The following is a 22,122-nucleotide window of genomic DNA, read 5'->3' on the forward strand; positions in this document are numbered from 1 at the left end:
TACTTAGATTTTAGCATCTCCTGTTGCTTTAAGTTTGTTTGAAACATTTGATAAAAACTCACCTAATCTGGGCATTGTTAGCTTAGGAAATATGATGAGATCACAAATTAAGCAGTCATTGGACTGGCACTTTGATTTTTATCTTAAAGAAGCAAACTGTGTAACAATTTGTGTTCCTCTTGCCCAAGATTTCCAAGAATAAGCAGCACAGCGTGTGTAACATTTGACGTAGTTGAAACCTGAATTTTTCAAAAAATTCTAATGACCTTTTACAACTGTGTATGTAGTGACCCGCATCATCCATACACATGGCCATGCTTTATTTTCGGTATGCTTAAAATACCTTTTCATTTTCTATTTAAACCAAAGTATTCGTCTTGGATTGATGTTAATTTACTGGTTCAGTCTTCACTATTTGATGGTAACACCAAAAATGAGGAATGGGTTGCACTCTGACAGCATCTCTTAGCATTCTTGCATCGTACCTCTCCAAGAGTCCTATAAGACGTTGAATGTTATCTCCTGTTTCTGTGATAACATTATCTGTAAGAGGAGTTACACAGATTTTGAAACACCCTGTATATGAACAGCAGGTCATTTTTATTGAACTGCTCCCTGTGCAGTTCGCTAACTTTTCTTTGGTTAGATCTGTGATTGAAAACACAGGTAGCTAACAAAGGGATAAAATTACTCCTGTATAATCCTACAGTGTGTTTTTAATATAATGTGCTAATACATCGTCCGGTGTTCCACCAGAATTACACCACTTCTGAGAGTAGGCCTGGCCAATATCCGATTGATTCTGGTCTGTGGGGATTGGCCGAGTTCAGTATAATTTCCTGTCTTGTTGCTTTCTTGTCTATTAGAGAGGGTTTGGGTCTGTGGAAATCAATAGGCTTACACATGCAAAACGTGAGGTTATTCTCTAGCAAGCTTTGTTTGCGTCTGTAATTCATCGAAAATGCTATTTTTCTCCTCTGAACATGTCTGTGCACCCTTGTTTTTAGTAGGCTCCAAACTCTACTTAAACCAATAACCGTTTAAACATATCCCAAGTATTCTTAAAGGAGGAGAAATAAATTACCATGAAGATGCTGGAGATGCTTAACACATGCATACCTAGGATCTGCTACTTAAGACGTTAATTGCACTTGACAGTTTTGTAAATGGAGTCCTATTTGTCTCAGCAGAATCATTAAAATTATGATTGATCCTAAAATGAACATTAAAGTTCTGTTTAATTGTAACAGAGATATAAGCATCTAACAATCTAGTTCTGTTAACCCTGTGAACTTTGGAAAGACAGGAATTAGTGGTGTACAGTAAGATAACTTTTTGTAAGAAATATGTTTCTAATATTTCCCTTGCTTATTACAGAAATCAAAGCAAACTGAAGAAACAAAAGAGGATTCCCAGAATAGATTATCTAAAATTTCCCTGGAGTCTCTCAATAAATTTAACAGCAATAACGTACTTTTATTAGAAAAAGAGAAGAACTGTCTGAACGAGGTTGAAGGACAAAAGGAAGCAAATGGAAAGAAAGAAGCAGCTTCCTTGAATAGCTTGGGTAGGCACGACGTGGACAATTTAGAATCCTTGAGTGATTCTCTATACGACAGCTTCTCCTCTTGCGCCAGCCAAGGCTCGAACGACGCGTGAGGACTCTCCCAGTGGGCTGTGACTGCGGCACGTAACGGAGCTGAAGGTGAGCGGGCAGTGAGGGGGGAGAAGAATTGGTGAAAATTCTCCCTCCGAATGGCCGTATACACAGCGGGGCATTCGGACTGTTCACCACACAGCAATAAGAAAGGCGAGACGCGGTCATCGTCCTGCGTGAGACCCAACACTGAACACGGTGAACGGGGACACAGAAAGAAAAGTCTTAATTTTGCACTTTTGTGAATATTTGTACAGATGTAAATATCTTGGGAAAATATATTTGTAGGGAAAAATGACAGCAATAATTATTAAATTGGTGCTATGCTCCTGTAATGGCAGATTACTAACTTAAAGAAATTAATGTTAATATTGACAAGTAAAGTTGGTAGATTTTTAAAGAAAATTATAATTGTTCTAGTCTTAAAACTGTATGTTGAAACACTGCGTAACCATAAACCTGAGCCTGCCAAATTGTTTGTAATAAACTTGCTCAGACTCCCTTTTACAAAACAGATTTTATTTTTTAATTCTAGTGCAATTCCATACAGGTGTTATAGGGAAATGTGCATTTCAGTTATTAAAACTTCACAACAGGTATCTTATTTTGAAAGAGTTTTGACTTTTGACATGACAAGAAAATTAATCAATTAAAAGGCTGGTATTGACTTCATAAATCATGTGCATAACTGTTTGAAAGATCAGGGTCAAATAATTCACTGCTGACACAACCGGGAGTCTCGTCTGAGTGAGAACACAAACCACCCTTTACTTCTGGCTGCAGTGTAATTTCTTAATTTCCACCCCCTCTGTACTCATTTCCTATCATTTTCTGAATGTACCGTATCGTATTATCTTTTTGTAGTCCCCGTTTTGGTCTTCATTAAATTGTAAATGCTAAAATAATTTTTAAAAACCTAAACTCCTGTTTGTGATTCGCTTTAAGATGTTGGTGCTAACCAGTTCAAACATATCTAGGAGCAGGGGGGTTGGTGTGTATTGGGTGTTGTTTTTTCTACAAAGGTTGTTTATATGTAAGGGAAAGTCTATTTCAAAGGTTCTGTGTATTTTTTCTAGATGTGAAGTATTTATAACTGCTTTTTGTACAGCGATCTGTAAACTAGATATATTTGGGATATTTCTAGACTCTACAGTTTCTTTAGCACATGCCTGTTAATCTTTGAAATATTGTATGATCAGTGTTAATATTTTGTGCAATTTGTTATATTTTGAGTCATTTCTGCCGTATACTCGCATCGGGTTTTTTTCGACTTTTAAGAAATTTTCATTGAAACATCTTTGGTAAATAAAAGTTCTCTTGCATACGTGTGCTTCAAGAGGGGTATTTGGGAAGGGTCGGTGTGAACCCCGGGCTCAGAAGGGGAGGTTGGCGCAGCCCGACAGGAGGCGCCCAGCGCCGGGCAGCGCCCGCACACGTGACCACGTGCAGACTATACCTGAGAACAGCGCACGTGCGAGTGGGATTCAGCCATTTGGAGGATTTCGCGAGACGGCGGCTGAGGAGAAATTTAAGCTTGATTGAGACTCTTCCCTTGCAGGTAAGGCTGTGAAACGATCAACGAGAAATACGTGGTTGTCGGGGGGAGACGAGTCACCCCCTCAGGCTCGGTTAAAACGGCGCGAATAACGTTTCCGCAGCCACGACACCCCGGCTCCCTCAGCTCACCCGGGCGGGCGCTGCCGTGGCGCTTCCGACGGCTCCTGGTCGCGCGCGCCGCCTCAGCCCGCCCCGCTAACGGCTGCCGCTCGCGCCGCCTCAGCCCGCCCCGCTAACGGCTCCCGCTCGCGCCGCCTCAGCCCGCCCCGCTAACGGCTGCCGCTCGCGCCGCCTCAGCCCGCGCCGCCTCAGCCCGCCCCGCCAACGGCTCTGCGCAGCCCACTCGCCCCCGCCAACGGCCGCCGCAGCAGCCCGCCCCGCCGGCGGAGAGGCGTCAAGGCGCCCGGGACCACCTGCAGGCAGCGAGCGGCGGGCTGTTGAGCCCCCAGCCCGGGCGTGTGTCCGCGGGGGAAGCACGGGGATGTCGCACCAACACGTACGCGGCCACTCGGGCCTGTTTCCCGCCCGTTTTTACGCTTTAATTCCCTTTTCATGGGGCCGAAGGGGGAGACCGGCACCTGTCAGAATGAGGGGCCACCCGTGGGCCCGCGCCCTCCCCCGGTCCCTCCCGGAGAAAGGTGGCGGTGCGGGGCGTCTGCGGGAGGCGGGTGGTGCCGTTGCGCTGTTCGGCGCCCGGCCCGTGACTCGCCCAGAGCTGCGCTCCGGCAGCCACCTGTGGGCTTCGGGCGGGCGGGGAAGCTGTGGGGGGCCGGAGCGAAGCGCCTCACAGCCGCTTCCCGAGGAGCGGAGGAGGAGGTGAGCGAGCCGCTCCGATGGGCAGAGGGTCGCGGGAGCCCGGGAGTGCGACGCCGAGCTGGCGGTGCGGGCCGGGCTGCGTGCGGGGGCAGGAATGAGGTGTTGTCTCCGTCGCTGAACTTTGTCTTTGCCGGTCTCCGAAGCGCGGCAGGCGAGGCGCGGGGCGGCTGGTGGGGATCCCCGCCCCGCTCCGCCGGCATCACATGGTGCTGGAGGAGGGAGGGGGAGCCGCCCCCCAGCTCTCGGTTTTCGTACAGTTTCTTACAGTCTCAGCGCTCAACTCCGGCGAGGCTGGAGCGCGGTGCGGGGCTGGGCAGGGCGGGAGCCGGGCGGGCTCCCCCGCCTGCTCCCGGGGCGCCTCTCCGCAGCGGAGGCGGCGGGGAAGCGGCACAAGTGCGCGGCACCTCTGCTGCCTCCCTCCTGCTGATGCCCCTTCGCGACTGCACGCCAGCCCGGCGGCCGCGGCTCCGGGAGGATGCGGCTCTTTCTCCTCGCTGCAACTTTCTGGGGATTGTGCCTGGCTCCAGGTAAGGGGCTCCGCGCCGCTCCTCCCCGGAGGCACCTCCGGCGATCTCGGTCTGCCCGGCGCTGCCTGCAGTGGCCGCGGGGAGGCTTCGTCCCCTCGCAGTCCCTCGACGGAGCTGGCGCCGGGCGCGCAGCGGGAATCGTGCGGGGCAGCGGAGCCCGTCGTCCTGCCCGCGGCCCGGAGAACTCCCCTTTGCCGGCGAGGGCGCAGCCCGGCCCGGTGTCCGCAGCGTTGGCAGGCCACGGGGCGAGGCGAGCTCCGCAGACAGCAGCCGGTCCCAGACTCCGAGGATGCCGCCTGCTGACCGCCTGCACCGCGCACACCTGCCCTGGGCGGCGGGTTGGCGGTCAGCCCTGCGGGGAGCGGGCTCAGTCCGGCCGCCGCGACGCTCCCTGAGGAGGGGACACACAGGCTGGGGGTTCGCGCTGCGGGACGATGCGCTGCTCCCCGACGGGGTTCCGGGAGCCGCCGCGCTGCGGCGAGGAGCCGGGCGGAGGGCTGGGAGGAGCAGCTCCCGGAGAGCTGTGCGGAGCACCGCGTTTGTATGATAAAGGAGGGAGGTGAAGGATGCTCTGCAGCTGTAATTGTGCATGGCATAATAGTAATTAAATCACGTGTAATTAATTAGTAGCTAAGTAAACCCGTCGGCACAAATAAGAGCCGAAGCGTATCTATTAGCCGGGCTGCTCTCCCTGAAGCGCGGATAGTTTTTAGCCCGCTGTGCTGAGGGCAACCTGGGGCCAGTGGTGCGGAGCCGGTGTCCCGCCGCCTGCTGGCGGCAGCGTCCCCAGCGCCGGAGCGGCGGAAGAGCTGCTTGTCTGCCCCGAAATCCCCACGGAAAGGAGCCCCATTCTGTACCGGGTGCTGAGCATATAAGATATAGTCTCAGCGAGGTGGGCAGCACTGTTATTTTACGTCATTTTTGTCAAAGTCATACTTTCGTTGAGCTGTTGAGTAGTTAGGAACAACAAAATGAGACGAGGGAAAGATAAGGAAGCTTTATGGCATGTGTTGATTTTTTTTTTCCTAATATTACTGTTATTTTGAGCAAAATTCTATCTGTTCCAGGTTTGGGTTTGCAAATACAGTGCTACCAGTGTGAGGAGTTCCAGCTAAATAACGATTGCTCTGCTCCAGAGTTCATCGTGAATTGTACAGTGAATGTCCAAGATATGTGTCAGAAAGAAGTAATGGAAAAAAGTTTTGGTAAGAATTTAATAATTATACATCTATTTGTGCTGGATAGTGTTTGTTGCTTTTGACTCCACGGATTTACTGTCTTCAGTGACAGATGAATCTGGCATTCCTACCTAAGGGGACCAGATTCAATTTCTTCTACTTCTAAGTGACTTTGCAACTCAATAAAGTTAATAATTTGCCTTTTAAAGTGGTGTAAAAACTGAAGGATGCAAGCCAAATGTTGATAAAGCTGCTAATACACAGTCTTATGGGTCTCAGATTTAGTTTTCCTGCACTGGGAAATTAATAACAAGTTAGTTTAATCTCATTACAGTTAATTACATGGGCTTTTTCCCCAAGAGATGGAAGAGCATTAAATTAGTAATTCCCTCCTTTCTTTTATTTACTTTAGCAATTCATATTCTCTGAAAGTTCATCTTAAGGGAAGTGTAGTCATCTTTGCTTTCATCCATGAAAGAAAACATCAAGCAAAAGAGAGAGAAGAATATAAAGAAAACATTTGGGGGAATTTGGGGTGCAGGGGAGGAAGCAAGTGGATATATTTATCATACTAATTTTTTAGGTCTAAGGGTTTTTTTCCCATACTGTAATTAATATTCAGTTAGCATATTTGGAGATGGATGTGTTTGAAAGGAAACTATCTGTGATTCTGTGTCTCCCCTCTATTGTCTTTTGAACTGTGCTAGAAATTGCTTTTTTCATTCAGCATCATAGAAGACTTTTGAGTTGTACAAAGAACTGTCACAGTTCTTAGACCATCACGTTGCTCTGTAGCCATCTACGTGAATAGAAGACTACAGTTCTATTAGGGACTTCAGGAGTGGGTGGGGCAGCAAGGAAGTGCGTTTATGGGAGTCCAAGTCGGTGTAGAGTCCTGCTCTGCTGCAGCCAGCTGTTAAGACACTGGACATCGAAAAGGGCAAGCCAGGAATAGCTCATTGTGTGACCTCTGTACCAAGGAGTGGGCTTAAGGAGCAGAGGGCAGATCAGGACTTCAGAACCCTCATTTAAGGGGAAGCTGCTCTCTGGGATCGTGTATCTCGCACATGCGGTCAGTGCTTTAGACCATGGAGTTTACTGATGTAAACAATTGTTGTTAATATAAATTAAGCTGTAGTCTGTCCTTTCTCAGTCCTTCAGTAAGAGCAGAATGCCTCTCTACCTAGCAAATGTATGCAGCCATCTGTCTGGAACAGTGACATTGGTTCTTTGCATTAAGAAACTGTTCATTAGTATTTTCAAAGTCTTTATCAATCAGCAAGTTCCATTTGTGCTGGTACATTGAGATCACTGTATTAGGAATCATAGAAAAGTAATAACAATTGTTGTTACATATCAGGAGTAGTAGCTGAACTGCTGGTACTGTTTTATCCTGGGTAACACCATCCACAGTGACTGTATTTCTCTAAAATATTGAGAAGCTCCCCAGTGTAAACAGTTATATTTTTAAAGAAAGTTGAATCTCTTTGAAGCCATGTATTATTGGGTATTTTATCTCAAGTTTACTTGAGAAAGGTATCAGAGATGCGAGGTAGTTACAGTTTGCAAGGTACTTTTAAAGTCCAGGTACATCTATATGAATGTTTGAAGGCTTTGCTATTTGTACACCACAGGTCCTATAGTATTTTTAATAGGTTTGAATGGATGCTGTGGCAGTTTGAAAGGCTATCAACATGGTATATAGACCCAGACAAAAATGTCAGTTCTCATTTAATTCTTAACAGTTGTTTGGTGTTACTTGTTTGTTGTTTGGGTTTTGGGTTTTTTTAAAATATCTTCCCTGGTTCCTTCATGTTTTCATCTCGGTGCAAGCTCACTTTCTATCAGCCTTCCAGAAACATATCTGTAATCTTCCCTTCAGGTGAAGGTTAGAGAAGTGTTGTCAGTCAAGTAAACCCCTCACAGATGGAAGTGCAATTCTTCTGGATAAGCGGGCTTGCACATGTGCACACGTACACCTGCAGGTAGGCTAGGGGACAGCCACTTGTGTGCTGTGTGTGTGGCAGGGAACAGTCAGTTCAGCACCTCTTCTCAGACTAGCAGGCTGCAGTACAGCCAGTGTGACTGTGACACATTGAAAATGCAAATTGGAACTGTTTGGATAGATTTTTAGACATACATTGATGCATAACTTGTCCTTACTCCTATGAAGAAACTGATTTGCAATATAGCAAATAAGGAGCTCTTAAACTTCTGGGTGGGTTTTTTTCTGTGTGATTTTATATTGTCTCTGAGTAGATCCTTGGATTTTCCCTTTGGGAGGTAACTAACATGCTGTGCATAGCAGGTACCACTGCTCTGTTTAATTTTATTTCCTTCTATAAATGCAGTTCTTACTCATTTTAAGCTTAGAGATTGTAAATTTCGGCTAGTGAATAAATTTAAATTTTTGACCTAACTATTTCAAATTGGCTGAAATTTACATGGCAAGTTTAGTTTCTGTGTCATCCTCAATCAATTCTAGAGAGGATTGGTTGTAAAAACAGATGATGCACTTCATCATCCTTTATTGTTTTTTTTCCTAATTGATATTTAAATGTGTGTAATATAAATGCCTTATTCTCTGAAGTTTTATTTAATAATTCATTCTACTTCTACCAGTATATTTCATAACTTGATTATTTTGGTTGTTGCTTATCATTGGAAGCTGAAGTCTTTCAAATATTGATTTAAATTTATAATTGACTTGAGTTTGAATTTTTAACCCAGAATATGAAAGATGTGAATTTGCATTTATTTGACAGTACAATCTCATAATTAGAGTTTTTCCTCTTGACTAGATACAGCCAAAGGAGTGTAATTTAATTTTTATAGACTAACTCATTTTTCTGCTTAATAAAATATATCTGTGCCAGTGAGCTAAATGTTACAAGTTCTTCTAAACCTTATTTTAAAGTTAAATGCAATATTTTGAGATAAAGTTCATGATCTGAATCAGTAACCTACTGATGTAGTCACCCTTCCTTTGCAGTATCCATTAGTCTGTGTGTGTGTTTTGCCATCAGGGGGGTTGCTGACTTATATTCTGTGGTGTGCCTCCGATACTGTGCCCAGCTTGTAGCCGGTGGCTTTTTTCCTTACATGTTTGTTAGTGTGCATTGAGTTGTGCAATGACAGCTCTGTGGTGCAGCTTCATTTCTGTATTAAACTTTATACAACCATTGCAGTGGAGAACTACAACTGTGCAGTTTTCAGATATGGTGTAAATAGTTCTTTATGCCTGATAGTAGTCAGAAACCTCTCTTCTTCAGTTGCTATAAAATTGGGGTTAGTGCTTCAAATGTTACTGTGTTCTCACAGAAGATTATCTCAGTTTCTGGAGAACCAATCTTAGGAAGTACTTTTCTGCTTCAGGTGAGAAATAATAGCAGTGTAGGCATGTTCCTAACCCAGAGCTTAAAAAGTGGCCGTTATTGTCACAGCCTTTGGTGTGAGTGATTAAGAATGTAGGTATTGGTCACTAATATTTCAAATTAGATCAACAGGCTTGGTATCCCAGCTGTTTGTAGTATCAGGTACAAAATTGCTCTATTTCACAATTTTAAAATGGATTGAGAATTGAGCCATACATAAGCATGTATCTGATTAAGTGATTATGTGGAACTAGTGTAATTCTGCCTCCCCTGAAAATGTGCACTTTGCTATGGGAGTTTATATTTCAGTTGCACTTTGGGGATCTGTCAGTGCGCAGAATTGGAGACTCTGTCAAGTAACTGACACAATATTTTTCTCACTTTAAGTGGATTTGTATTTAAAAATTTTGGGAGAACGAGTTTTATGCAATTATGTTACTGTTCTCTTCCAGTGAGAGATACAGAAGTACAGGATAGTTATTTTGCCTGCAATGCAAAATCTTAAAATTTAATTATTTAATTTAATTTTTTTTTTTAAAAAAAGTCAGTGCTTTCTTCGTTTAGAGGGAAGAACAGTGAGCATGGGAAGTGGTGCTGAGCACTACACCAAGTAATTTTTGTCTCACAGAAATTAACCCAAAGGATATGTTTCTAGTGCATTCTTCAACTGGATAAGTAGGTGTTTGAAAACTGTGTAAATGAAAAGTTTGACAAAGTCCGTGTGTGTAATAATTCCACTTGCAGATGCTTTGCGGAAATACCCATGGCATATTCCCCTCTCCCACTTGCCTCTCTCCTTCCCATGCTCCTGCATTTTTAGAATATATGTAGGAACAAAGAAATCCCATGGTATATATCATATGAAACATCTTGATGATATGTAGATGAGTATATAATGTATATATGCTTTTATACCTATATCACAGAAAACATTGATAATGAAGTTAACCTTTTACTGAAGGCAAGAGCTATCTGAGCATTAAGACTGATCTAAAACCTACTTAAGCCAAAATGAAAATTGACACTGAGCATAGATCAGAAAGGCATAAAGCATGAGACAATCAGCCCAGAAAGCAGCCAGTCTGAAGTTCTCAGAACTCGCAAGTAAACCTGCCCATGAGTATGTTTTGAAGAATCTTTGTGCTCTAATGTAGTTGTGAATATGCTTTTAGAAACTTACTTTTACAAAGAAAAAAAATATCCACAGTAGCAAGACTGAGATTTTAAAATGTTCATCTATATAAAACTAAGATTATTTATGAATTTCCTTTAGCAATTGAATTAGGAAACAACCTCACTATTTCTATTAACCTGCAATAAGAAACTTCTCTTTGGTTTACAATGGTCCTTTTAATGTATTTATATAGTACATAATCCAGCAGTGTAATTAAAGCAATTGTTGTAATTGTGTGCTTAGAAGTAGTGCATGGGAACATCATGAACAAGATCATAATCTCACCGCTGGACTATCCTTTTATTTATTTATGTATGTAACTTTTCTCATTGTATTGCTGCCATGATTAAGTTGCTTCATGTGTGGCTGTTGAGGATTACAGAAGCATGTATTTTTTCTGGTTTCATGTGTAGCATCCATTAGTACTAATGCTAATTGCATACTTGTGTCAAGGGAGAATTTTACTCTGGTGTATATTTATTGACAAAATGATTAAAACAGCAAACAAAGTTTAATGTCTTCAGAATCACTGTAGGCATTAAAGTTTTATAGGTAATAGCTGCATCCCCAGTATCCATTTAGATACAGTAAGAAACATCCACTGAGCTAGCACTGTTTTGTTTTGTTTTGTTTTTTAATTTTTATTTTCTTCTATAGTGTCTCTTTTGGTCAAAGCATATGAACATAACTCAAAATAACTTTTTGGCTTTATTTTTTAAATAAAAGTATAATATAATAAATCTTTACTGCGGAAAACAAAATTAAAAACTTGGCGTGTGACAGTTGTTACATACAACGTTGTATCTCATGCTACCAGGTGCCCAATGAAATGAAGGCATAGTAACCAATATTGGAAACATGCCTTCCATTTTTGATGCTGAATAAGACTTACAATATATGTTGTTAATTTGTACTGTGCTGAAGACTTGGAGCTATGGACATATCACCATCCAGAAACAGGGTTTTTTTTCAGGTGCCAAAGCTGTTTTCTTACTAATCAATTCTTCCGACCTTTGGGTTACTCAGAAAGCTTCCAGCCATATATGGGATGAACTGGACTAAGTACATCAGCTAAGGAGGAATTACAGACAGTATGTAGTAGATTTGAGTTCTGACTGCCTTTAAAAATTGAAAAGCAACAGCAGAGTTAACAGTTCAAGTAGTTTATGACTTGAAAGTCATAACAAAGATCCAAGTGATGAAGGGCTATATTATTTTAAGGAAGTTGTGAGATCCGGTCCAGTGCATTTCATTTTTCACAGGACATGGACAATAGCTTTTTATGTTAGTTTATTTATCAGACTTGTATGAAAGGTATACAAATGAATTTTGTGAGGATACAAGCCCACAGCCTGGAGTCTCTTAGACCTCCTTTAAGAGTTTCCTATTGCATTTCACGCACAGGTGACTCTGTGTTTTCAAAAACTTTTCGTCGCCTGACCGTATCACTCATCTTAGCTCCCGGTGAACTTATCAAAACATTGGCAAGCTTGCTTTAATTAATCCAAACTGGTTTCATTTCCATTTTTCCTTTGTAGTCTGGATATTTTTTTGAAAACTTGATATTACCTATTTTGCCAAATTACCAATAAGTTTTTGAAATAAGTTTGGAAAAAGTAATATAAACACTGGGCAAGTCTGTACTCTGAAGTTGAACAGGCTGTAAAGCTGTAAGTGTGAAAATAGCTGGAGATATAAAAGCTGAATGGATTTCAAAGGTACTGGCATGTGAGTGTAAACATATGAGCCATTCCATTGAAATTGCTGAGATTAATTAGTAGGATGTAACAAGACTACTCAGGTGTAAAATTATTTATGGGACGTATTAGAAGAGTATAGCATTTTAACATTTGTAAAGGCAGAAGGACTGTGGCTTCCCAGTTCAATTCAGCAGATGAGGATTGTCAAGAAAAGTGCTCATACGGAATTCTGAAAATGAACTCTTAGTTCACCTTTCTTGCTAGAAGATCAAGTGTATTTAGGTCTTGATATCCAAGGTCATTTAAATCTTGATACCTTTGTATCAGGAAAGCACAGATCATGGAAGGCTGTGACCCAGCTTTGTTTGAAAGATTGTGTATTTTAGTGCTTGACTGTGAGTCCACAATAGAGAGCAGAGAAATGAATAAGGACAGTAGAAAACAAAATAATTAGATATGCAGGTTAAAGCTGAGCTTTGGCTTCTGTTTTGTAGCCTCCTGTGGGGCGGGGCGGGAAATGATAATACTACCATTAGCAGCTGTACTTAACTTTCTCAACCTATGCATTTTTAAGCAGTTTAATGCCTTGCTTCTGCTTTGTGATGCTGCAGGCAGTGACAAAGGCTACTTTGTGCTGTTATTTACATTATTAACAATGTGGGTTTGAGTCATATTTCCAGTACCAGAATTAGAAGGCATGACTTAGAAAGAGATACCATGGTAATTGAAACCCTTGTCCTCTGTTGGTCAACAGTTGTCCATTTTTTTCGCAAGATGATTTAATTTCTGCAAGATGTCACGTCAGCTAAGGTCAGAAGGAGAGTGAGGAGGCCAGTCTTTGTCAAAAGCCTCCTATTAGTTCCTGCAAAAAAGTGCAACTTTTAAAAGTGCCCGATATATAGAGGAGTTGTAAGTTTTCATAGAAAATTATGATGAAAAGATGCTAATTCAAGCAGCTGGGGTTTGGTGGGGGGTGTTTTAGTTTAGTTTTGGGGTTTTTTTAAAATAGAATTTTATACTCTATAAGAGCCTGATCTCATGAGTATGGTTTTATCTTGTCTACTGAATGCATGAAAGGGAGAGGAGATCTGAGCAAAATAGCTACAGTCATAAAGCACAGGATTAAAAATCAGGATGTCTGTAATGTAGCTTTGCAGTCAATTTCAAGTCACTTCATCCCAGTGCCTCCATTTTTTCATCTGGAAAACACTGATCATGGTTGCTTACAGTATTTAATTAGCTGTTTATAAAGCAATTAATGAATTTCATGATAAAATTTCTGTCAAGGTGCAAATTATTTAAACCATTTGTGAGCTCCAGAGAGAAAGCTGAGAAGATGAGGATAGGAATAGTGTAAAATCGTGAAACACAGAGGACATGATTGAATATACTTATACTTTACACTGGCTTGAACAGTGTATTTACAATCGTAGATGAAGGGATTTATGTTGGGGAAGCTTAATTCATATTTTAAACGAATAAAAACATGATTTGACTAAACCCACACTTTGGGGAAGCACAATGTCAGAAGAATGATTGCTTTTCAATATTCAGTCACCTTCTAAGATAAAATACTTATATTCACTTTCTCTATAAAATACAGAGCAAATCACAACAGGACCTTTTGCAGTCTGTCACTTTATGATGTATGTGAACAAGTACTAGCTAAGGAATAGACAGTTATCATAGCAAAACTACTGAAGGCATAAATAGATGGGGATAAAACCTAATATGGAAACTAAAAAACATAATTTAGAAGCCTCTTTGTGTGTAGCCTGAATCCAATTTTGAACATTACTGATATAGTAAAGTCCAGAAATAGTCACATGTGTATTTTATGTACCTCAGAAAGGGATATTAAATGTTTACATGTTGTTCTTGCTAGTGTAAGTTCTCATTTTAGATTTCACCAGACATCCCAAAAAGATCTTTTATAATTGCTACTAGGTGCTGAATGTCACTCAAGTGGAGTGGAGGCAAGTGACAGTTTAGTGCAAGAAATAAAGGATGAAATACATACTCAAAATCACAATGCAAGCATGAATAGGCAGACATCAAGTCTAAACACAATAGGAAGGAAAAGTTGCAGATTCACCAAGACCAGAAAATTGAAAGTTTCAGTGAAATATGGTAATAGGAACTATCCAGGATACTGAAACGAAGGGAAAGTTTTAGTTCATATACATGGTCCTTGGGCTTGTCTTCATGAACATCATTAAGAGAAAACCCAAAACAAATGACATACAGCTCATGAAAACATGCTCACACCTGAGCTGGGGACAACTGTTGGGGGCTTCACATGGATTGCGTGTGCCACAATATGAATTGTCCGCTGTTGCCCAGTTTTATGCTGTTTGCTTGGAGGAGATGGGCAAGATGAAGCTCCAAATCTAAAAGAATTGAGTAGAGAAATTCTGCCAGAGTCATAATGGTGCACTTCAACACTTATCTTGATCAGCTTGCCAACTTTGAGTTACTTACGGTATAAAACTTTTGTACATGCCTGAAGCTATGGCTCTGCGTATGCTTCCGACTCCTGGTCCAATCTTGAAAAGGCAGTTTTGTCATTGCTCAAGGATGCCGTGTTCCAGGGTAAAGCAGAGGGCTGCAATTTCCTTCTGAGGTGAGCCATGCAGAAAGCAGTTTCAGAGTAGTTGGGTCACAGAGTGGGAAGGCAACTGTCTTTTTTGGAAATCAGATCACTTATCTTGAAGGTGGTACCCCAGTTGCCTCTTTTGGCTTCAGAGACTGCATTTTGCTGAAGGACAGTCTTGCAAGGACAGGTGCAAACTGAATTTACGTACTGCTAGGATTATGGTTGGCTCCAAAGTTGGAGAGTCACGCTTACACTTGCTCTTTTTTTTTTGTCTGTACCTGTTGTAACACAAGAATCAGAAGTGCCTAATTGAGGTCCTTTTCAAACAGTAAGAGAAAAGCTTGGATCTTCTGGTGCTTCCTGCATACACAGGGTGTAAGAAGTAGGTGTGATGTCACCTTTTTTGGTTGTCCTAGTAACAAGTTAAGCTGTTATTCAAGCGAATATGTACTGGGCTCTGCAGACAGGGTAGGTGGAAGACCTCTACTTTTGGATTTAAATAAATTGTAGCTTGAATTGTTTGTTGCTATCAAGAGTGAATGTAGCTGTGTGTGGCCAAAAGAGTGCCAGGGTGTGTGGGGCACAGGAGAAGACTGCAGCTGAGCAGAGGAGTTGAGCCTGGCAGTTGGCAGTGGGGTATGTGTATAGCATGGATCTAGGTGAGAAAAATCAGTACTATAAGCAGGAAATCTAGAAAAGCCTTGAGATTTACACCTTCATCACTTCATTGCATAAAATAAAACAGAACTCTTGCAGAAACAGTAGTTGGGGCCTTGACACTTATCTAAATGTGTGATCATGTGGGGCAGAGAGAGATGTAATGACAGGCAAGTTACTCAATCTAGGAGTAATTTGCAATGCCTGATTTAATCCCAATTTAGTGTTGTTTTGGTGGTTGTTTTTTGGTTTTGTGGATTTGGGTTTTTTGGGGGGGCTGGTTTGTTTTTTGTTTTTTCTTTTTTTTTAGTAGTTGTAGTAGGAGTATGAGGAAGGAGAGGGTGTGCAATATTACTGCATTATAATGCAGATATTCCAGTACTCCCCCTCTTCTTAAAAGTACTTGAACTGTATCCTCAGTCAACTCCACAAACCTTGAAGCCAAAAATGAAGGAAAAAAAAGCAATTGGTCAGTAGTAGGTATTTCAGAGTAAAACATCATTATAGTTTCTGTGCCTATTCATAACTCACACTGCTGTCAGGGGCTGCTGAATCCATGAAAAAGGATGAGGTATTTGTTACTCATCCAGCAGAGATTGGGCAGTAAGTATAGTAGTTGTTTATTGGTAAACATACTGAGTACTAGTGTAAACTGTTGAGGGTAGGTAGCTGGGAATGACCCATCCCAGTAAAAACAAAGTGTAAAATTCGTAGTCTTCTTCCCTAGTCAGCAACTTGGAACAATCTGAGGTAGAAGAAAACCTCCCAAAAAGGTTTGCAGTTATATTTCTAGATGATGTCTTAATGAATGTATCAAGCTGATTGCTCAAGCAAGAATATCTGGTAATTAGCAGTTATGTCTGTGGTATGAGTCTTGTGAGGCAGATAACCACTTTGAAGAAGTCTGCAGTTCAGCCTGCTGGTGGCAATTGATTCAGGAAGATCTCAAATAGTTTCAGAACTGCTCAACAGTACAATAAACCACTGCAAGAGAGGAGTCTGAGGAAAGGCACCCTTGAGCTATAAAAGCAGCTACTCTCCAGAACTAACCTGGAAAGGACAACACTGTCCGAACTGAGCTCACTGGGTGAGCTGCAGTAACTGGGGTACTTTATATTATATGATATGATATCCTGTTTGCTGGAGCAAGGCAAGCTCTGTTCATGTCATCAATCTGTGGAAGTCAGTTGTACTAAAAGTTATTTCCTACCACAATTAAACCAGAATCACAATAAGATAGGAAGAAGGTTTAAGACTATTTTTCGTCTGTTTCTTTAATTCATGCTATTGAAAGTATCATTACTTTTTCACACTTGTGGTTAAAAAAAAAATGAAGTCATAGCTGAAGTGTTTTAAAAGTGTTGTTCCTGTAGTGCTAGCATTGTTTCTTTTTTACATCAATTTTCCATGCCTGTTTTCATTTTATCTTGCTACAAGGGTACAGCAAAATTAGAGGAAAAAGTGCAGCCTTTCGATGCTGATCAAGTTTAGTTCATAGCTGATGTTTTGGAAAAAGCAGCATTAGTGTATGCTAACAGCTGATTTGGGAGCTCAAAAGAAGCTATCAATCAGGACTTAAAGAAAAAGATTTGGATGTGAAGGGTATGTCTTTGGCCAAGTAGCTATTGAAAACCTAATTAAAAGTCAGCACTTTTATCATGTAAAGAATCTTGTTAGAATTCAGATTACTAGGGCTGGGAATGGGAGTAAACAATTATTTGGGAGTGGAACTTCCTATTGTAAAACGTATTTACTGAAAAGCTACAGGAGAAGCATTACAGTGGGATTTTTTTATTCTAAATTATTCTAATTAGGCATGAACATTGTCCATTTGTGCATGAAACTTTGAATTGTAAAATTTCAATCTGTGTAGGAGTACTGTATTTTGACTTCAAAAGGAAGTCAGGATTATTCTGTGGAATATTTCCTGGAGAAGAGCACTGTTTTAAAGACATGGAGTTAAGCTGTGGGACTTTGATTTTTTTTTGCAGGAGCTCTCCTGAAGTTGCCTGGTGAAAATGTGCCTCAGATGGCATTATCTTTTTGTTCACCATACTACCAATTCTAGGCTCCTAATCAACAGGAAAAGTGCAAAGTATAGGATGTTTCAGGGATCTAAGCTAATCAGTCACTCACTAGTTCAAATTGTGAACAGAGCTTTGCAGGAGTCCTGTGAAAAGGAGATGGCAGGAAGAATGTGATGCATAAAACAATGGGAATAGGAAATCTGACACTGTAAGAAAATGTGTAGAGGTTTGGTCTTTGAGGAGGAAGTTGAGATTTGCTGCTGTTCATACAGAAGGCTGAGGAATGGCTGAGTTTGCTGGGTGGCTGTAGCTGCAGGGAAGGAATCTGTGATGAGAAGATACAGGATTAGAGATGGAAGAACAATCGCTGTGCCTAGTTCTGTTGAATACAGGATTCCTTTCTCCAGGGGGAAGGAAGAAAGTTAATCATAGCCATAGGAAGGGTCATGTCTGCCCCTGCTCTTGGAAGACTGCAACAGGAACATGGACAAAGACCTTTTTGAAATATATCAGCTGAGATTTCAGTGTTCTAAGTTGATCAGTGGCAGCACAGTTGAGGCTTCTTGACAGCAGTGGTTTGTCAACAGAACCAGAGCTCTCTTCTTTTTGCAAGCTATAGTAATAAAGACTGTGCCTCTTGGTCTGTGTGCCTTTGCTGTTACTGCTAGAACAGCCTGTAGCTCCTCTTCCTTCTTGAGAAAAGGCTCTACCTGCTGTTTTGATTGATTGAAGCTCACTGGAGACAGAGGAAGATTTAGTACTGACTTGAGGGTTTCTCTTCATAAGTTTAACTAGACAGATAGCCTTAAAACATGTTCCAGAGTTCAGATTTGCAGAGGGAGAAGACAAAACAGGGAAATCCCCTGATTTTGGGGATGACAGCAATGTTGTGACAGTATAAAAGAATTGCTTTAATTAAAATTTTCTGAAGACAGGAAATCCTTCTTTCTGAGCATAACCCAAACCCGGCGTTTTGCTGCCATACACGGCATTTGTTAGCAGTCACTACTGCAGAGGTGTTTACTGGACTGTGTAGGTGCTGTAGGGCTTATTTCCAAGTCTCCACTGACTGAACAACTATCTGCAGCTACTCTTAAGTTCATACCTGCAGGTCATGCTCCTGCTTCACTTCCTCCAAAAAAAAAGTCTTGATCACTTTGTATTTAAAAACATTCTGGGACTGTGCTACAGGATACAGAGGCACCATTCTCCAAGGGATTTCTGCTCCCTTACCTTTCAGAAGAAAAAAGCTTTTGAGAATCCCATATTCAAAAAGATTAGTGATTTTATTATCCTTAGAAATATTTACATTTTTCGTAACCACAAGGCAATACAAGCAAACCTCCATTATCTATTTATGTGTTATGTCTCTGTTTTTCCAACACACAATTTCTACTGTATCACTTGCAGGAAAATTTTAGAGTAATGGGAGGTAGAACTGCCACAACTATTTTTTACTGTGACAGGGGAAAATGCAACTGTGTATTTTAATGCCCTTATAAACCATCTTAAAGTAACAGCTGTGTGCATTCGAATATTTTTTCAGGTAAAGAACATTTGAGAAATTATAAATTTGATTATTAATTAAAATTAGGTTAAATTAAATTACATTTTAAAAGGGAAGACATTCAACTTGGAAAAGCCATTTCTGTACAAATGGAAATTGTTGTTGAGGGTATTAAGCTTCAAAGACAACAAGAAGTGAGATTACCTGGAAAAGTATTTTTAGTTTTTCTTCAAAAAAAAAGAAAAGAGGAGGGGGGAGATGAAAGTTTCGCTGATAGTCATTTTCCTTTCACTCATGGTTACTTGTGTCTGTGTGGCAAATGAAAAAGAACAAGGAAAACATGCTCAAAAGACAAATTAATAGCATAGAAAACTGTAATTATGTGGACACCTTAAACAACTCAGACATGTTCAGCAACAGAAACGAAACCCATTTTTAAACTAACTGCATTTCAGTTATAGCTATTCAAACAGCTAATTCCAAAAGATGAACAACTCTGGTTATAAAATGCATCATTTGATATACATTATGTAAATCAAGTTTGTAATATTTTTGGTTCCAACCAGAATCAAATAAAAGAAAAATCCAAACCAGAGTGACTGTGCTGCTCCTGCAGCACAGAGCTGTTAGCCGTGTCACAGCTGAGGTGTCTGACTTAATCACCAGCACTGCTTTGGAAATGTAAACTCCTTTTTCAAGTTTTCAAGCATGAATTGTGTTGTAAAGCAAAACCGTGTTCATATCAAATTAAGTAACCTTTGCTCTGTGTCACAGGAATCATGTATCGCAAATCCTGCGCATCTTCGGCAGCGTGTCTGATAGCCTCTGCTGGGTACCAGTCCTTTTGCTCTCCCGGGAAGGTGAACTCTGTTTGCATCAGCTGCTGCAACACTCCGCTCTGCAATGGACCCCGACCAAAGAAGAGGGGCAATTCCGGCGTGGTGCCGAGGGCACAAGTGACAACCACCATTCTGCTCCTTAAAATGGCTCTTTTGGTTTTGTATTGCTAAACTTCAAGCAAGAGATTTTGCCCTGGCACAGTTTGTCCTGTCTCTTCCTTTCTTCAAAGACACCACAATTATTTTCTGTTTGTTTCCAAATCCCTGTCAACAGCAAGGGAAGTTCAGTGCTTTTGGGGAGAGAGGGGCTGATATTTTTGGCAGCTAATGAATTCAGTTAGCAGATCGAGTTTCCAGTGCGCACTTAAAAATCCCAGCAGCAGGATACAGAGCTCCTGCCTTTGTGCATAATTGGAAACAAATCCATCTGTGTTGTTCCTTTTAAGATGCAGTCAATTCCTCAGTCATTTTAATTTCCATGGTTTTAAGTTCATTGCTAATCATTAACTTTGCCTTATGAAGTCATACTTGGTGTTCACAAAGGCCGTTCTGTGCGTCTGAGCTGGGCTCTGCACTAGTCTCTAGTGGCACTACTTCCAAGCTGGACTCTGGTGGTTTCTCTGGACTGCAGTCAGACTCTGTCTCCTTCTGCAAAGTACTCAAGAAAACTTTGTTATTGCCTCTTGTAGAATAACTGCGCCTAGAGGAAAGGAACAGCAGTGGGCGTAGAGACCGGCTGCTCCTGGTGCTGGAGCTCATGTTGGCTCTGAGAAACTTCTCCTTGTTGGCGTGCTCTATCGTCAGGCGGCAGCGGAGGACCTGCAGAAACACACTGCGGAACTGCCGAGAAGAGATGTTGTACAGGAGGGGGTTCAGCACTGAGCTGAGGTAGAAGAAGCTGTCGGCGATGGGAAGAAGAGTGATGTACGCTCTGAAGTAGGGCACAGTCCAGTCCTGCTTTGGTTTAGCAGCAGCCATGATCCGTCTAACCTGGTTTGGCATCCAGCATATTGCCAGAGTTGCAACAATCAGTCCTGCAAACAGAAAGAGGAAGAAACAAGTGTGCATATATGGGGGGAAAAAAAACATCAAATACTTAGTTCTGCACTTACTTGTTAGGAAATAGTAATGATTTTTCAGTGTTTTGCTTGACAGCTTTTTCTGCCAGTAGCATTTTTTTGTTGTTGTTTTTTAATACTGCTGCAAGGTCATTGCAGCACATGCTCTGACAAAAAACTGCGTACTGCTTGGATAGTGTTTCTTTGTACCTGTTGTCATTTATTAGTTTTCAAAATGTTCTTTCATTGATATCTGTATCTTTGGAAAGAATGCATTTTTATTTTGGTTTGTGTTCTTGCACTTATGTCTTTCCCTCTACTTTGAAAAACAAACAAAATAAATAGAACCTATAGCCATATTGGATCAGGCAATACCCAGAAGAGATCAGATTCTTGTTTGTACTTTAAAAAAAATGTATGCATAATATATTTAGTGTTATTTTTGGTAAATTTCCTCTTACAGAAGATATTTTTAAGTAAAATATGTATGATCTTTTTATGGTAATTAAGATATGTTGGGCTTTCTTAAAAATCAGATTCCAGTGGAATTAAATAATGAATGTAAATGAGAAAAACCCAAGCCTAGTCATGAAAGTGTAAGCAGTTTCAGATGATAAATTATGTTCAAAAATGTGGTATCTGACCATTTTGTATTTATATGTAAATATAAATACATGTTTCTGCATCACTAATAGCATTAAAAAGGGAGTGACTTAAGTGTTGGACGTTTGAAAATTCTGCCTCTGGACCAGTGTTCCTGAGGGTTGCAGCAGTGAAGAAACGGATGGGTGAATGTGAGCGGGCTGTCCTGGGCAGGAAGAAGAGCAGGGGAAAGGAGCTTCCACCACTTCTGCTGCAACATAAGCACTGGAAATCTGACATCTTGCATGAAATACCAGGTACACAAAACAATTCCTCTTGGTGCTCCCCCCCACCAAGCATTATTTGTGAAACACAACACAGCCCACAGTTTACTGTTTCTACTTTTTTTTCTCTTTGCAGGAAACACACCTGATATAAACAGGTAGAGGGAGAAGTTGTTGCAGGTTAGTTTCCCTGCTGCAGAGGCATAAAACAGTAGGACAGTATCCCGAAAGTGCATAGTTCTCACTTCAGTAGGCGTTGGTTATATTTAATCTCCAGTGTCTAGCCTCCTTTCTCAACAGAAGCACAGAAACGTTTTCATTCTTACCTGTCTAGACTAAGTCAGCTTGCTCCCATTGAACAGATCACTGTAGGAATGCAATTCTGAAATAGTACGCACTAATTTTTCAAGCCAGGAAAATGATACTTCACTAGTGGGAAGACATGAATGTAATGGGGGAAGAGAGGGTGGTAGAGAGGGCAGAAGAGAAAGATTTTTCATAACTTTGAAACTGCCAGGCGTTAAACAGGGTATGTCCAAATGCTTTCCATAACCACCCCCGAGCAAGGAAAAATGTGAAATGTCTTTTT

General features: G+C 41.3%; 3 protein-coding genes across 6 annotated transcripts in view; 2 read left to right on the forward strand and 1 right to left on the reverse strand.

Annotated features, from left to right (window-relative positions):
- The window catches only part of NCKAP5 (NCK associated protein 5), a 374,621-nt gene extending 371,640 nt beyond the window's left edge, over window positions 1-2,981 (forward strand). For all 4 annotated transcript variants that reach the window (XM_071810787.1, XM_065840878.2, XM_065840881.2 and 1 more), the window contains one exon: window positions 1,378-2,981. In XM_071810787.1, the coding sequence (XP_071666888.1) occupies window positions 1,378-1,659 (282 nt within the window). In that variant the 3' untranslated portion in view covers window positions 1,660-2,981. The remainder of the gene's footprint in view (window positions 1-1,377) is intronic.
- A 146-nt stretch (window positions 2,982-3,127) lies between these two features.
- On the forward strand, window positions 3,128-21,384 carry LYPD1 (LY6/PLAUR domain containing 1). The gene is made up of 4 exons (XM_065841572.2): window positions 3,128-3,215; window positions 4,288-4,557; window positions 5,625-5,762; window positions 19,545-21,384. The coding sequence occupies exons 2-4, from the start codon at window positions 4,506-4,508 to the stop codon at window positions 19,778-19,780; spliced, it is 426 nt and encodes a 141-aa protein (XP_065697644.1). The 5' UTR covers window positions 3,128-3,215; window positions 4,288-4,505; the 3' UTR covers window positions 19,781-21,384.
- The window catches only part of GPR39 (G protein-coupled receptor 39), an 82,549-nt gene continuing 78,957 nt past the window's right edge, over window positions 18,531-22,122 (reverse strand). The window contains exon 3 of the mRNA XM_065841571.2: window positions 18,531-20,643. Within this exon, the coding sequence (XP_065697643.1) occupies window positions 20,132-20,643 (512 nt within the window). The 3' untranslated portion in view covers window positions 18,531-20,131. The remainder of the gene's footprint in view (window positions 20,644-22,122) is intronic.

Source organism: Patagioenas fasciata, chromosome 7 (assembly GCF_037038585.1).
Source record: "Patagioenas fasciata isolate bPatFas1 chromosome 7, bPatFas1.hap1, whole genome shotgun sequence".
NCBI lineage: Eukaryota > Metazoa > Chordata > Aves > Columbiformes > Columbidae > Patagioenas > Patagioenas fasciata.